We start from the raw sequence: 14,925 nt of genomic DNA, 5'->3' as shown, positions 1-14,925 counted from the left end.
TTTTTACTCAGAGAGTGGTGAGTGCGTGGAATGGGCTGCCGGCAGCGGTGGTGGAGGTGGATACGATAGGGTCATTAAGAGACTTTTGGATAGGTACATGGAGCTTAGAAAAATAGAGGGCTATGGGTAAACCTAGTAATTTTTGAGGTAGGGACATGTTGGGCACAGCTTTGTGGGCCTAAGGGCCTGTATTGTGCTGTAGGTTTTCTATGTTTCTATCTGATTTCACTACCTCTTCTGACGACAGGTTCCAGATATCAACCACTGTTTTCATGTGGATCTTCAAGACCTCATGAACTGCCACACAAATTGCACAGTGCAAGCTTGACACCTATTCTGTGGACTTGCAGTCCTATCTTGTTGTGACGTCACTGCGAAGGGAGTCGCGAGTAACTTTCCTGACTGGCGGCGGTGGCGCGAAGGTGAGCGGGGCTCGCGCGGCGGCGGCGGCGGCGGCGGCGGCGCGAGGGGGAAGCGGGGCCCGCGCGTCGGCGGCGCGAGGGGGGAGCGGGGCCCGCGCGTCGGCGGCGCGAGGGGGGAGCGGGGCCCGCGCGTCGGCGGCGCGAGGGGGGAGCGGGGCCCGCGCGTCGGCGGCGCGAGGGGGGAGCGGGGCCCGCGCGTCGGCGGCGCGAGGGGGGAGCGGGGCCCGCGCGTCGGCGGCGCGAGGGGGGAGCGGGGCCCGCGCGTCGGCGGCGCGAGGGGGAGCGGGGCCCGCGCGTCGGCGGCGGCGGCGGCGGCGCGAGGGGGAAGCGGGGCTCGCGCGTCGGCGGGAGCGGGGCTCGCGCGTCGGCGGCGGCGGCGCGAGGGGGGAGCGGGGCTCGCGCGGTGGCGGCGGCGGCGCGAGGGGGGAGCGGGGCTCGCGCGGTGGCTGCGGCGCGAGGGGGGAGCGGGGCTCGCGCGGTGGCTGCGGCGCGAGGGGGGAGCGGGGCTCGCGCGGTGGCGGCGGCGAGGTTGTTGCACGTGCGCGTGAGCGGGCGGAGCTCTTGCATCGGCGGCGGCAGCAGCTCTGGTGCGTTCGGTGTTTGCATCGTTGGGCGCCGGGACATGAACCACAATTTCAACTGTTTGGGAAGTGCGCTCTAACATGTAACTTTATTGAATCAAGTGTACATTTGTGGTTTGTCCAAGCAAGCTTTGGTCATTAATAAACCGCGGTGTTGTCTGGCAGGGAAGGACCACTTCGTGTTCTGACTTTTAATACTGCTTTTTTGTAGAAAGGAAGTTAAAGTCTTGACGGCAGTAGAAATGTCTCAGGTACAGTTCTTTGAAGATTGTACTCGTATTTGGATCTGGTGAACAGCAGCTTTCAAATTGTTTCAATAAACCCAGTCCAACATTGTACCCTAACGTTTGACCTCGAGTCCTCAAACTTTGATGCTTCATGTCAACAAAGCCATTTTAACACATCCTAGAATTAATTACAAATGCTAATTGTAAATTATGGTTGAAATAACATTAAGATGCAATGTTCATTTTTGTAACGTGTCCCAAGTAAATTTAAGTAGTGGATTGGCCATAATTCAAGTTTTTTCCAGATCTGATCCCAATCTGCTGACTTTTCTCAGGATGGTGAACGGCTTTCCGGAGCTAGCTCAATTTCTTCTACCTACTTTTTTTGTTTTGTCACATTTTTGGAGTGGTTTGGAATTTGCCTGGGCTGTGCCTGAAAATCGTTTTCTAGAATGTAACTTTTTACTTTTTGTTTGTGAGTAATCTGATGTTAGTGATTGCTTGGGACTTTAAAAAAATTGTAAAGAATGGAACTCTAGTATGAAGACAGTATTTATTGCATTATAGTACTGAAATGGGGAGAGTAAATGTCTGAAGGAAAACATTTTATTCTGAATTTGTTTTGTCTCCTTACTAGAATGTGGTTGTTAGAGTGGCCCACTTGCCTCTTTTCAATACAGCCTACAATATGGTAACCTCTGTATATAACAGCACAAAGGTGAATCACCCCTACCTGAGGTCCTTGTGTGAAGCAACAGAGAAAGGTGTGATGGCCATTACAGCTGTAGCTGTCACCAGTGCTATGCCAATTTTCCAGAAGCTGGAACCACAAAGTAAGGAATGGGAATTCTTTGTTTACTTATTTAGATTTGAGGTTTATTGTTTAACTGGAATGTAATTAAATAGATACACTTAATTCACAATGGCATGAACAGGAATTGTAGCTGTTTCTGAAAAACAAATTCAGTGAGAGTTATAAATATCGTATTGCTGCATCATTTATGGTATATAGGATATTTATTAATCCTATGTGATTGTGGTTTTACTTTTGTCCCTGGCTGTGCTATGCAGTGCTGCATCAGAGTTATGCAATACAGCAAGTGATCTAAGAGCTGCTGACCTTTTGCCTATTTGAGAATCGATACCTGTACTTCCACTTTGCCCTTCATGTAGTTCAGCCTATCACATTCTATTTTGTTGCTAACAATTCTTCAGAAGTGATTTCCTGGGTGCAGTACTCAAACAGTTGTTAGGTACAGTTTTTAAATATTTGCTTAACAACTTAATTTTGTGCTGAAGTTTAAACAGCTGTTTTAGAATTCTTCGGAGGGTAAACATTGTTGTAAAGATTCAGAACTTGTTACGTTTTTGTTCAATTTTTGATTGCGAAACTAGAAACAAAAGCTTCTGTATTGGCACCATTAATCCTGTCATGGAGACAGAAGAGACCTCAGATGTTGGAATCTTGAGCAACAAATAATCTGCTGGAGGAATAACAGGTTGATCCATGGGTGGGTGGAAGAGAAGGAAATGTTGACATTGACAATTCTGACAATATGGGTATCCTCCCACATTTTGTCTCTTACTAAAGTCTTAAATGGATGAAGAATATCATGCAGGAGTCCCTAGTTGGCCCCTTAAACCTGCTTTCCCATCAATAGAATCAGGGCTTTTAGCCTCTTATTCTGAAATTATGCCCCCCCCCCTTTCTAGTCTACTTGGACAAGGTGAAACATTGAGACACGAGACTGCAGGTGCTGGAATCTGGTGCAAAAAACAAGATGCTGGAGGACCTCAGCAGGTCGGGCAGTATCTGAGGAGGAAAATGGGCAGTCAATGTTTCGGCTCGAGACCCTTCATCTGGACTGATAGATGGAGGGGAGATGGCCAATATGAAAAAGTGAAGGGAAGGAGTGGAGTGAGAGCTAGCAAGCAATAGGTGGAATGAGGTGAGCAAAGGTGATAGGCAGATGAGAGGAGAGAGTGGAAATGGAGACAAAAGCAAGGAGACTGCTTTCTGCTAAGTTAGCCAATCCTCTATCCATATTACCCCCTGTGTCATGACCTCTTGTGCAGTAATCTCTTATGTTGGATCTTATTGAATGCCCTTTGGAAATCTAAATGCACTTTATTAACTGGTTCTCCACTATCCTGCAAGGTACATTGTCAAAGAAATCTTGTCAAAGACTTCTTCCCTTTCATGGAACTGTATTGATTGTACTTTATTGTTATGACTTTCTAAATGTCCAGATACCCCTAGTAGTTTCCCAGTGGTAGTTATTAGGCTAACTGACCAATCATTTCCTGCATTCCCCCCTCCTTTCATTTAAATTGTCTGGTTTTCTAATCTGCTGGGACTTTTCCATAACCTTGACACTTGGAAGATCACAGCCAGTGTCTCCACTATCTCTGCAACTACCACTGTTAAGAGCCCAGGACACAGACCATCAAATCTTTGGAATTTAGCAGTATTTAATCCCATTAGTTTGCTGCCTTTGTTTACTTAAGTGATAATTGTTTTAAATTGAGATTCTTTCAGTATTTTTAACTGTGAAGATATATTTATTCAAAGTTTCTGCCATTTTCTTATTAATTCCCAATCTCATTCTCCATGGGGTCAATATTTGCCTTCACTGCTCTCTTTAATATGTACTTGTAGAAGCTCTTGCTATCTATTTTTACTACAGGGGATCTCCAGGTTGTGGATGACCTGATTTACGGAAATCTGACATTATGCAAATTCTTCCATACTTTTTTATGCATTTTTCAAGATGGTAATATTAAGATGTTTTGTCTTTTGTGACATTTTCACAGTATATATTCCATTCATTTAATTATGGATAGTGTTAGGGTAAATATTTAATGAAATGAAGAGAATTATAGCAAGTGTATGCAGAGCAATATGATATAGATTACTGTAGAACATAGATGTTTCTAACTTGTGGAGAAATCAGCTCACGGGCATTTCTCAGGAACACAAAATCCTTATCTAACCCAGGGACTGTCTGTATTTCTTAATGGCTTACTTTCTATTTTCTTCCTTTTCATAAGTCCTCTGGCTTCTAAAACTTTTGCAGTCTTCTGGGAAATCTTGTATGTTGATTCTTTCAATTTGACATGCAATCTTTAACTTTCCTGGTAAGCCACTGATCTTCCTTCTCACAGACACTTATTTCTCAATTGAATCTATCAATGAGAATTGTAGAATAACTCCTTAATTGTCTACAACTATTTATCAAATCCTTTATTTAATCTCTTTTCTCAATCCATTTTAGGCAACTACCTTTAAAACTTGGTTAATTGCCATAATTAATGTTTAAGGCACAAGTTTCAGTCTCTAGTTTCTCTCCCTCAAACTGACAATGAAATTCATTATGTTGTGATCACTTTTCCCCTGAGGATTCTTTTACTCATTAATTCTGTCTCATTACACATAACCTGATCTAAAGTAGTCTGTTCTCTGGTTGGTTTTACAGAGTCTTCTCTAAGAAGCTGTCTTGAATACATAAAATGAATATGTCCTTGATGTTATTGGCTAATTTGATTTGTTCAATCTGTATTAAAATCATTACGGTACCTTTTAGTTATATTCTATGCAACAGTTGTAATTGCTGTTCAAATAGTCAGATGGGTGGGGCATTAGATAATTCCCATCAATGATTTATTTGCTATCTTGCTTTCCCCCACCCGAACTGATTATATGTCCTGATCCTCTGAGCCAAGTTCACTGATGTCATCCTTAATCAGCAGAGCTACTCTACTTTCTTTTTCCCTTCTGCATGTCTTTTCAAAATATCAGGCTTTCCAGAATATTGGGTCCTCAGGTTTGATCAGCTTGCAACCTCGTATCTGCTGCAGCTGAGGCCAAACCCATTTATTTCCATTTGTGCAACTATTGTGCAAATGTTATGTAGATTCTCATGAACCTGTAATTTTGTCTTATTACCTATTCTCATGTTTGTCTGCACTATCCCTTACTGTCACACTGGTTATCACTACTGGGTATTATCCTTTCTCTTTAAATTTTTACTCAGCTGAGCCCTTGCACAACTCAATCCTCCATTTCACCCCTCCATCCTCAATTATTTGGTTCAATTTGCCTGCTACCTGCCAATATGCATGAGGGTAATCCCAACAGGAAAGCTCCCACTTTCTTGAGTGCAGAAGCCAATCCTTCATGAACTGAAACCCACTTTCTTTGGGCAAATAACTTGTAAGACTTGATTAAAAATAACTTAGTGGCAGGGTTGGCAAAGAGGTTTTCAAAGATTTTAAGTATGGCCAAATATTTGGAGAAGACTACCATTACATTAGTTAGTATTCAACTATGTACCCCAGGCTGCTGTGGGAGGCGAGGGAAGAGATTGCGGAGCCTCTGACGATGATCTTTGCATCGTCAATGGAGACGGGAGAGGTTCCAGAAGATTGGAGGGTTGCGGATGTTGTTGCCCTTATTCAAGAAGGGGAGTAGGGATAGCCCAGGGAATTATAGACCGGTGAGTCTCACCTCAGTGGTTGGTAAGCTAATGGAAAAGATCCCGAGAGGCAGGATTTATGAACATTTGGAGAGGTATAATATGATTAGGAATAGTCAGCATGGCTTTGTCAAGGGCAGGTCCTGCCTTACGAGCCTGATTGAATTTTTTGAGGATGTGACTAAACACATCGATGAAGGGAGAGCAGTAGATGTAGTGTATATGGATTTCAGCAAAGCATTTGATAAGGTACCCCATGCAAGGCTTATTGAGAAAGTGTAAGGAGGCATGGGATCCAAGGGGGCATTGCAGTATGGATTCAGAACTGGCTGGCCCACAGAAGGGTCGTATTCTGCGTGGAGGTTGGTGACCAGTGGTGTACCTCAGGGATCTGTACTGGGACCCTTGCTCTTTGTGATTTTTATAAACGACCTGGATGAGGAAGTAGAGGGGTGGGTTAGTAAATTTGCGGATGACACAAAGGTTGGGGGTGTTCTGGATAGTTTGGAGGGCTGTCAGAGGTTACAGAGGGACATAGATAGGATGCAAAGTTGGGCTGAGAAGTGGCAGATGCAGTTCAACCCAGATAAGTGTGAAGTGGTTCATTGTGGTAGGTCAAATATGATGGCAGAATGTAGTCTTCATGGTAGGACTCTTGGCAGTGTGGAGGATCAGAGGGATCTTGGGGTCCGAGTCCATAGGACGCTCAAAGCGGCTGCGCAGGTTGACTCTGTGGTTAAGAAGGCATCAATCAGGGAATTGAATTTAGGAGCCGAGAGGTATTGTTGCAGCCATATAGGTTCCTGGTCAGACCCCACTTGGAGTACTGTGCTCAATTCTGGTCGCCTCACTACAGGAAAGATGTGGAAGCCATAGAGAGGGTGCAGAGGAGATTTGCTAGGATGCTGCCTGGAATGTGGAGCATGCCTTATGAAAGTAGGTTGAGGGAACTCTGCCTTTTCTCCTTGGAGAGACGGAGGATGAGGGGGGACTTAATAGAGGTATATAAGATGATGAGAGGTATTGATCAGGTAGATAGTCAGGCTTTTTCCCAGGGCTGAAATGGTGGCCACAAGAGGACATAGGTTTAAGGTGCTGGGGAGTAGATTTAGAGGAGATGTCAGGGGTAAGTTTCTTCTACTCAGGGTGGTAAGTGCGTGGAATGGGCTGTCGGCAACGGTGGTGGAGGCAGATACAATAGGGTCTTCTAAGAGACTGTTAGATAGGTACATGGAGCTGAGAAAAATAGAGGGCTATGGGTAAGCCTAGTAATTTCTAGGGTAGGGACATGTTCAGCACAGCTTTGTGGGCCAAAGGGCCTGAATTGTGCTGTAGTTTTTCTATGTTTCTATAATTGCTTGATGTTCTTGATAATTGTTTGTCAACCGAAAACTTTGTCAAACAATGTTTGATAAGCAGTCTTTTTCACTTATTCCCCTTTTATAGTTACATTTGCAAATGACTATGCCTGCAAAGGACTAGACAAAATGGAAAAGAAACTGCCTTTCCTCCACCACTCCTCCAACCAGGTATTGACTTCTTTAATTATAACTTCTAAAGCAGCAAATTCATTTCCAATGGTTCAACTAGAAGTTTTTCTATCACCAGTTTAAATTCAAAATTGTAATTGTAGTGATCACAGAGAATTAATCAAATGAAATTTATTTGCATTTATCCAGTGTTATTTTGACCCTGCTTGGAAAATTAGCTGGTACACTTCATTGTGGATCCATGATCGAGTAGGATTGAGTGGCACTGAAGAATAAATGCAAACTCATTTTTTTTAATTTGTTAAATTTCTCAACTGCCTGTACCCAATCAAAGCTGTTCTATAGTTACAGTTGGTGCAGGGGCTGAAAATGTGAAGGGATGATTTTTTTGGGTGGTTACTGAAACTCGTGTAATTAATGGTATGTAAACCTTGTACAAAGTATAATTATTTCTAAGTTTATTAAACTGGTTTTAGTTTGTATTTTAAATGGCAATTGTCAGAACCATGTTTTAAAAAATAATAAATGAATATTTTTGCCAGACAAAGGGCAACAAAAGTCTATAGAACCCTGGTTACAAATAATGTTTCCCAGCCGGGGCCTTGTACAACAGAAGTCATGGGAAGAAACAAAATACTGCAGGTATTAGTAATCTTAAGTAAAACAAAAAAATTACTCTGATAGCCTGACAGAAGGTCATCAATCTGAATCTCACTCTTTCTACCTTCCTCCATTGTGACTACCTGACCTGCTGAATATTTTCAGCAGTTCGTTTATTACAAGTCATGGGCATGGGGTTTTGAGGAAGTTAAGTGCTTTCATCCCAATTACACTTTGTACAAAATGTAGAAGTATGCTGTGTAATAAATTTCACTTTTTAGCTTTTTTTTAATCCACCTTGAAGAATTTGATTTCTCTTCAATATCCATTAAGATTAAACTAGAGCAGTTTAATGCAAGATGAGTCTAAGTCTTTGAAAGTGAAAAAGCACAAAACATCTTGACTCAATGCTAACAAAAATACCAGTCATGGTGCTGCTTATAAATTGGCTGGAGAAGGGTCTTGAAGCCCATTCATCTTGGAATTACTTTGGCACGCTGATTTTGCTCTGTATTTCAAACCATTTGAAGCAGTTGAGTTCTGTTCATTTTGTTATCAGATTATTGCTAATGCAAAGGATGTGGTCTCTACCAAAGTGTCTGGTGCAAGGGAGATTTTTGCAAACACAGTTTCTGGGGTGGTGGACAAGACAAAGGAAACGGTCCATGAAAGTGTGGAAATGACCATGGCTATAGTGAACAGCAGTTTGAACCACGTGCTTGAGCTGCATGTGGTTAAGATGTTGAACAGTCGAGTAAATTCTGCCTTGGCCAGCTCTGAAATGCTTGTGGACCGCTACCTTCCACTGACTGAAAACGAGCAAGGTGAGAAACTGCATGTTGACTCCAGGTAAAAAATTGCACATGATTTCCACATTATCTTTTAGTTTGTGTTTTGATCCAGTTGATTTTTCTGCTTTGATCTACCTCTGGAAATTTTGCCAGGAAACAAATCCTTCTGAGCTAAAATTTCGCCCTGCAGTTCTTTCATTGTGGCAGACTATTAAAATGGCCTGTTTACACAAAGTGCTGATCTTTATATTAAAAATGGTAACCAATTGGTTAGCCAAGAATAATGAGGTTAAAATCTTGCCGTAATAGCTACTTTTTCCTAACTTTTAAGAAAAAAGATGGGCATGACCACTTGAATACACAGATCATTTTAAATGCTTCTAATTGACAATGTTTCATGGTTGCTTCTAATGTCATCCAGAATGTTACTTTAAAAAAAAGGGAGAATGGTGGAAGCATTTCTACTGTAACATTTAGATTGTGACTACATTGTTATTGGATCTAAACTTTTAAATGTTATGTAATTGATCCACTCATACTACAGAATATGTGGGTCTACAATGTGTCAATGTGACATTAATTCCCATAACCCTTTAATTAATGATTAATGGCATATCATCCTAACTTTAGCAACTGATTAGTAGATGAGCTCTTAAATTCTATTATCCTCTAGTGTAGAAACACTTCTTAACATCATTCCTGCAAAACCTAGCTCTCATTTTCAAACGGGGTTCCTTATTCCTAGACTAGGCAACCAACAAAAATAGTTTCTGTAGCTACCCATTGATCCCCTTCATATCTTCAATTAAATCAACCCTAACCCAATTTCAGGGAGTACAATCCTATTTGTGTAATCTACTAATCTTTTGACCCAAGACTATGTATAAACCACTGGGTAACCAGTATGGCCTTTGAATGTTCTGTGCTGCATTAAGTTGTAATCAAATTCTAGCTGTAGATTGTTTTGTAATTGCAGCTACAGAGGCAAAGAGAATTGATGGTTTTGAAGGTCTGGCACCAAGTTATTATAGGAGATTGGAATCACTTTCTACTAAAGTATGGCAGCAAGCTTATGAACAAGCCACAATCGCAATCCTCAATGCTAAGCAACAAAGTCAAGAGGTGCTCTCTCAGCTCCGCTATAACCTTGATCTGGTAAGTACGCATGATGTGCTAATTTCTCAATCTTTTTGACTGACAGTATGGTCTAGCTTTATTGTTAATATATTTACTTGCAGGCACTTTTTAGGAATTGAAACTTCCAGTGCAAGAATCTTAACTCCTCATGTGACTATTCATGTTCATTATTTGTCTTGTGCATTGACATATAGAATGCTTCCTTCCAACTATTAAAAATTTGTGGTGTTCTTTCTTGTGTTCAGTTTTTATGCTCTATATGTGGAAAGGTTCTACCAAAGTGGACAAATTTGATGTGAATCCAGATTGAATATAGCAGAACATTTCCAGATGGACCCCACACTCATTGACATATTGTGTTTAACTGTCCCTTTGTCTACCAGATTGAGTATGTCAGAAGGAACATAAGTACAACAAATCGAATGATCAATGATGCCTGGGACAAGCTATACCAGAAATTGGTTGAATGGAAAACGTCTAATTTGGAATGTGAAGGCTGTGAATCTGATGTGGCAGAAGTAAGTTTGCATGATATAGCCTGGTATTCAGTCTCAAGTATCTCACAGATCAGACCTAACTGATAAGTCCCTAAATACTATAACAATTAAATTTTAAGTATAGTTGGAGCCATCAGGGGGAAAAAGCCCTTGAATGGAAGGAAAGTGGCATGACAAGAGAGTCTCTGAAGAGTCCATCCACTGATATTGAAAAGATCCAGAAATGGGTTCATGTTGGATATATCTAGAGGTAATGTACTTATTGTGGTTAGTTTCCCCACTTGTACAGCTGGTCAGCATAGGAGAAGACTTTGAATGCAGCTGATTTCAAAATTATTCCACACATTCTGAGATTAAGGAATTTGGGAACATGGCACAACCAGTGGTATAGGTGCATGTGTTAAGCATAATTTCTTTAATACTTCAATCCTTTCAAAATGCTTTATAAGTAAAATTTAAGGATGGGAACAGGATTAACACTCAAGCTTGATGTGTAACTATGTACTCTGACCTATTGTGTCATATTATATAGTAGAAATCCACCTTCTGTCTTAAAATTCACAATGAATAGGTATCCATTGGCGTTTACAGAAGGATAAAATTTTGGATTCTGTTTCATGCAGTCTTGAAGTTAAATAAAGCCAGTGACATAGACACAGATGAAAATTAGATTAACAAGTTTGCAGCTAATAAAGCAAAATATTCAACACTTCAAAACAAACACGTTTGTGAAATAACATTTCACAGAAGACGGTGAAGTTTGGAATAAGCAAATGGGAAAGAAAAATTAACATTCTATGTAAACAGGAAGAGTTGCAAAACAACAAAATCATTGGAGAAATTAGGAGCATGAAAAGCCAATCAATCACCTGGACCTGATGTCTGCAGACATTATAGATGCACTAGTGGTGATCTTCCAAAATTCACTTGATTCAGGAACACTCGCAGCAGATTAGAAAGTAGAAAACAAATTGGTAGGCTGTTACTTGTCTGATACTGGGAATCAGGATTAGGTTCCATTTTCCATAATTTCAAATGTCTTAACTGAACGCAAGAGTAACGTATCCTAGTTTGTTGATATAAAATTAGGTGGGGAGATGATCAGCAAAGACGGATGCAGTTTTCAAAAGGTTATAGATGGGTTAAGCAAAATTGCAAGGTGATGATAGATGTAGGGGGGAAATGATGTTTATTCACTTCTGTAGGAAGAATAAAAGCTTGTTTACTGATGGGGGGGAAAAATGAGAGCATGTACAAGGGATCATGTTGTGGTGATTCCTGGAATCCGGAATACATGCAGCTAAAGCAAACACTTTAGAAGACTGTTTATTGGCTAGGGAGTTGAAATACCAAAGGTAAGAAATCTTTAACTAGACAGGTCTTTGGGGAACTGTTAAGTCTCTCAGTTAATGAAATCTGCCTTTCAAAACTTATTAGTATAGACTGTTTGCTGTGTTAAAATGCAATCTGGTTGATTCAGAAAGATGTTTGCCTTTAGAGGTTGCAGTTTCCACTGAAGATAATGGGGAGTGAGTCCAGACTTTAGTCGTCATCTTTGACAGTCCCTTGGGATCGAGGATAACTTTCTCTCCATTCTTGTGGGTTCTGAGGTGGTGATGAGGCCAAGGTGTCCTGATGCATGGACTTGAGATTCTCAATGGCATCTCATATGCTCCTTCACCACTTTGAGCTTTCATGGACCAGTGTTTCTTGAGTCAGTGAGGATGTTGCATTTCATACTCGCAGTAATTGGCATGAAAGAAGGGAAGAATGGTTGAACATATGTCTGTACTGTGCCTGGCCCCACATCCACATTTTTCTCTCCACTGTGCTCTGTAACCTCAAGCCACTGTCAAGCAGAATGAGCAGGAAAACTGAATAGAAAATTGGACAGGAAGAAGACCAGCCTGGCCCCAGAACTGCTCCACACCAGCTGCAGTGTCCTGCTGACACACAATAAATAACGGTAATATCTTGGGAAAGTTGAAAACCCCATAGCCAATTATGAAAGTACGCATTGAATCAGAGGTGTTTGGCAGAGTGTGCATTGATCTTTTCCAAAGGAGGGATTGCAGCAGCTGAATCCCTCTGAAGACAGGGCAAAATACAAACAGTATCATTCTTTTGTGGGATAGGATAGTAGAGCTGAGAGGTTATGTCTGAAAGCAGGTGAAATGAATTGAGCTCGAGTTATCCACATTGAACACTTGAAGTTGGAAGCTCAATTGTGTGAATATATGAAGCTTGGCCCTCCTTGGATAGTTTGAATCAGCTAAGTGGGCAAAATGAAATCATTTGAATGTACTCAATGGAGAACAGAATACTAAAAATATTTGTTGCAGATAACCATAGCAGAAAGCTTTGGTCTTTTATAAGTTTTTTTTGTACGGCAAATTGAATCCCCTACGATGGCCATTTTACAGAATCCGAGTCAACAAATGCAGACTGGCCGTGTCATGCTTGTAAGCTGTGTTTGGGGTTTACCACAGAATATTCAAGATCAAGTTCAGTGCATAACTGTATCAGCTATGGAAATGTATATGATGTCAAGAACTTCTTTCAAAGAACTTCCTAACCAGATCTTCTCCACAAACAAAGATCAACTAACTAAAACGAAGAACTTGTTGGATGGACTAGTGGATTATCTGGTCAACAACACTCCTCTGAATTGGCTGGTAGGTCCCTTTTACCCACAGCTGACTGGATCCCAGCATCCTGATCAGGAAGTGAAGACCGACATCACTGAGGAACAACAATTGGAGCAGATGCACAGTTGTGGTGATTGAACATCTTTACCTGTTTGTTGCAATATCATGCTTAACCATGTGATTGCATTATTTTTTCCAAATAACAAATGGTACATTATGTAATACAAATGAATGTTTGTGGTATTTCTCTTGCTTTGGGCAACTTCTTTAAATTTGCATTTCATACACACAGTAAATTCTTCATAAGCATGGATGTCTAATTTTTTAATGCACTATTATCTATGAAAAATCAGACAATGTAAATAAATCTGACTGAACTTGGAATAGAGAGTGACAGCAATTTAATGAGAATGCTGTTAAATTGGGACTGAACTCTGGGCAGATGCTTAAAAATTAGTAGAACGGTAGTTTCTGAAGGAATTCATTGAATGCTTGCTGTTAAATAACACTTGAGTGAATAAATAGCCTCCAGTTCAGTTCATTTAGTTATATTTCTGATGTTTTCATACTGATGTTACTTTGACCATCTTTACTCCTGGCTCAGTCATCTGCTGAAATTTTTATCCTTGAATTTATTGCCTCTGGAGGATTTTAATGCTCTCCTGGCTGCCCTGTATCCAAGCATCCACTTACCTATCTTTTTGAGTATCCCTGAATATATTGGATTCAGTGTCAGCCGATGTGTTTTAACTGTGCAGTTCCTAAAAGAGGAACAGTGTACAGAAAAAAACTCCATTAATATGGCATGCTTGGGACTTGAGTCTGGATTAGCAAACTGTCAAATGTTATGTTTTTAACATTTTTTTACATCATCTTTCTTTAAGATGTTACATAGTAACATTTCAGTAAACCTGGTAAGTTTCAAGGAAGCACAGCTAACCAGACCAGGTGAGTTTAAAGGGAACAAGGGATTTGGGGACCAGTTAAGTTTAAAGGGAGGGTGGCAACCAAAGTCCTAGTGAGTGGACAAGGAGCATGGGAACCAGAGCCCTGGTGGGTGTACGGGGAACATGAGCCAGATGCCAAACCACGAATTCTGGGAAGGCCCCAACAAATGATAAATATCAAGAAAAAAAGGACAGGGAGCTATAGGCCAGTTGGCCTGAATTGGGAAACACCAGAATTTGGAGAAGCAAATAGCAGGAACAGGGCTTTTAGAAAATACAGTCAAGCAGATGGATAATGATTTCATAAAAGAAATTGAGTTTGACTTTAACTGGAGTTGCATGTGGATTCAAAAAGCAGGATGGTAAAGGGGAGGCAGTTAATGTGTACTTGGATATGAAGGTATCTGATAAGATGTCACTTAAAAGGTTATTGCACAAGCATGTGACATTGGGGACAATGTGGATAGAGAGGATTGACTGAGTAACAGAAAGGGTGTTGGGATAAACAGATTATTTTCAAGTTAGCAAGTTGTGATTACTGAGGTTCCACAGGGATCAGTGCTGGAGACTTTACTCCTCTACTGTTGATACAAAAAAAAATTTAAAAAAAGGAGTATCTTTGTATTGCAGCCAAATTTGCTTGTGACACAAAGATGGGTGAGGAAAGAAGTTGTGAATACAAAAATTCTGGAAAGAGGCATAGACTGGTTGAGAGAAGGCCAAAATTTATCAGATAGAAAAGGATCTTGGGAAATAAGTGTCCACTTTTTGAGAAAAAGAATTGGACTATATTATGATTTCCAAATGGACAAAAATACAACAGAATGTTCCTCGTACACAAATTATAGTAAACGTGCAGGAACAGCAAGTAATTTAGGAAAGCAAATGGAATGTTACCCCATCTGGAACTAGGTCAGCATTTTTTTCTTGTTAATAATCCAATAAAATGCTTTTGAGCAGTGTATGATGTTTAAGAAATGAGACGTACAAATATGGTTCATCATTTAAAAAGTCTTTCTCTATCAACATGCTAAAATGCTTCATTTTTATGAACTATTTTAAATCTTGGGAAGCTCTCTGTCCTCCCCCTCTTGATCCTGTTTAATGTCT

At 40.8% G+C, this 14,925-nt stretch overlaps 1 protein-coding gene across 2 annotated transcripts; it reads left to right on the top strand.

The window, feature by feature from the left end:
* The first annotated feature begins 324 nt into the window (after nt 1-324).
* LOC127572621 (perilipin-2-like) lies at nt 325-13,177 on the top strand. 2 transcript variants are annotated; one of them, XM_052020086.1, is made up of 8 exons: nt 325-422; nt 1,215-1,254; nt 1,868-2,063; nt 7,152-7,234; nt 8,355-8,619; nt 9,563-9,741; nt 10,107-10,241; nt 12,644-13,177. In XM_052020086.1, exons 2-8 carry the CDS (start codon nt 1,246-1,248, stop codon nt 13,004-13,006), a joined length of 1,230 nt encoding a protein of 409 aa, XP_051876046.1. In that variant the 5' UTR covers nt 325-422; nt 1,215-1,245; the 3' UTR covers nt 13,007-13,177. The 2 variants fall into 2 exon arrangements, with proteins under 2 accessions (XP_051876046.1, XP_051876045.1); XM_052020085.1 differs by lacking the exon at nt 325-422 and having other exon boundaries at nt 951-1,254.
* Nucleotides 13,178-14,925: the final 1,748 nt, after the last annotated feature.

This window comes from Pristis pectinata, chromosome 7 (genome assembly GCF_009764475.1).
Source record: "Pristis pectinata isolate sPriPec2 chromosome 7, sPriPec2.1.pri, whole genome shotgun sequence".
In the NCBI taxonomy this organism is placed as follows: Eukaryota; Metazoa; Chordata; class Chondrichthyes; order Rhinopristiformes; family Pristidae; genus Pristis; species Pristis pectinata.
The sequence above is the reverse complement of the archived record's forward strand: the minus strand, read 5'-3'. Positions and strand labels throughout refer to the sequence as shown.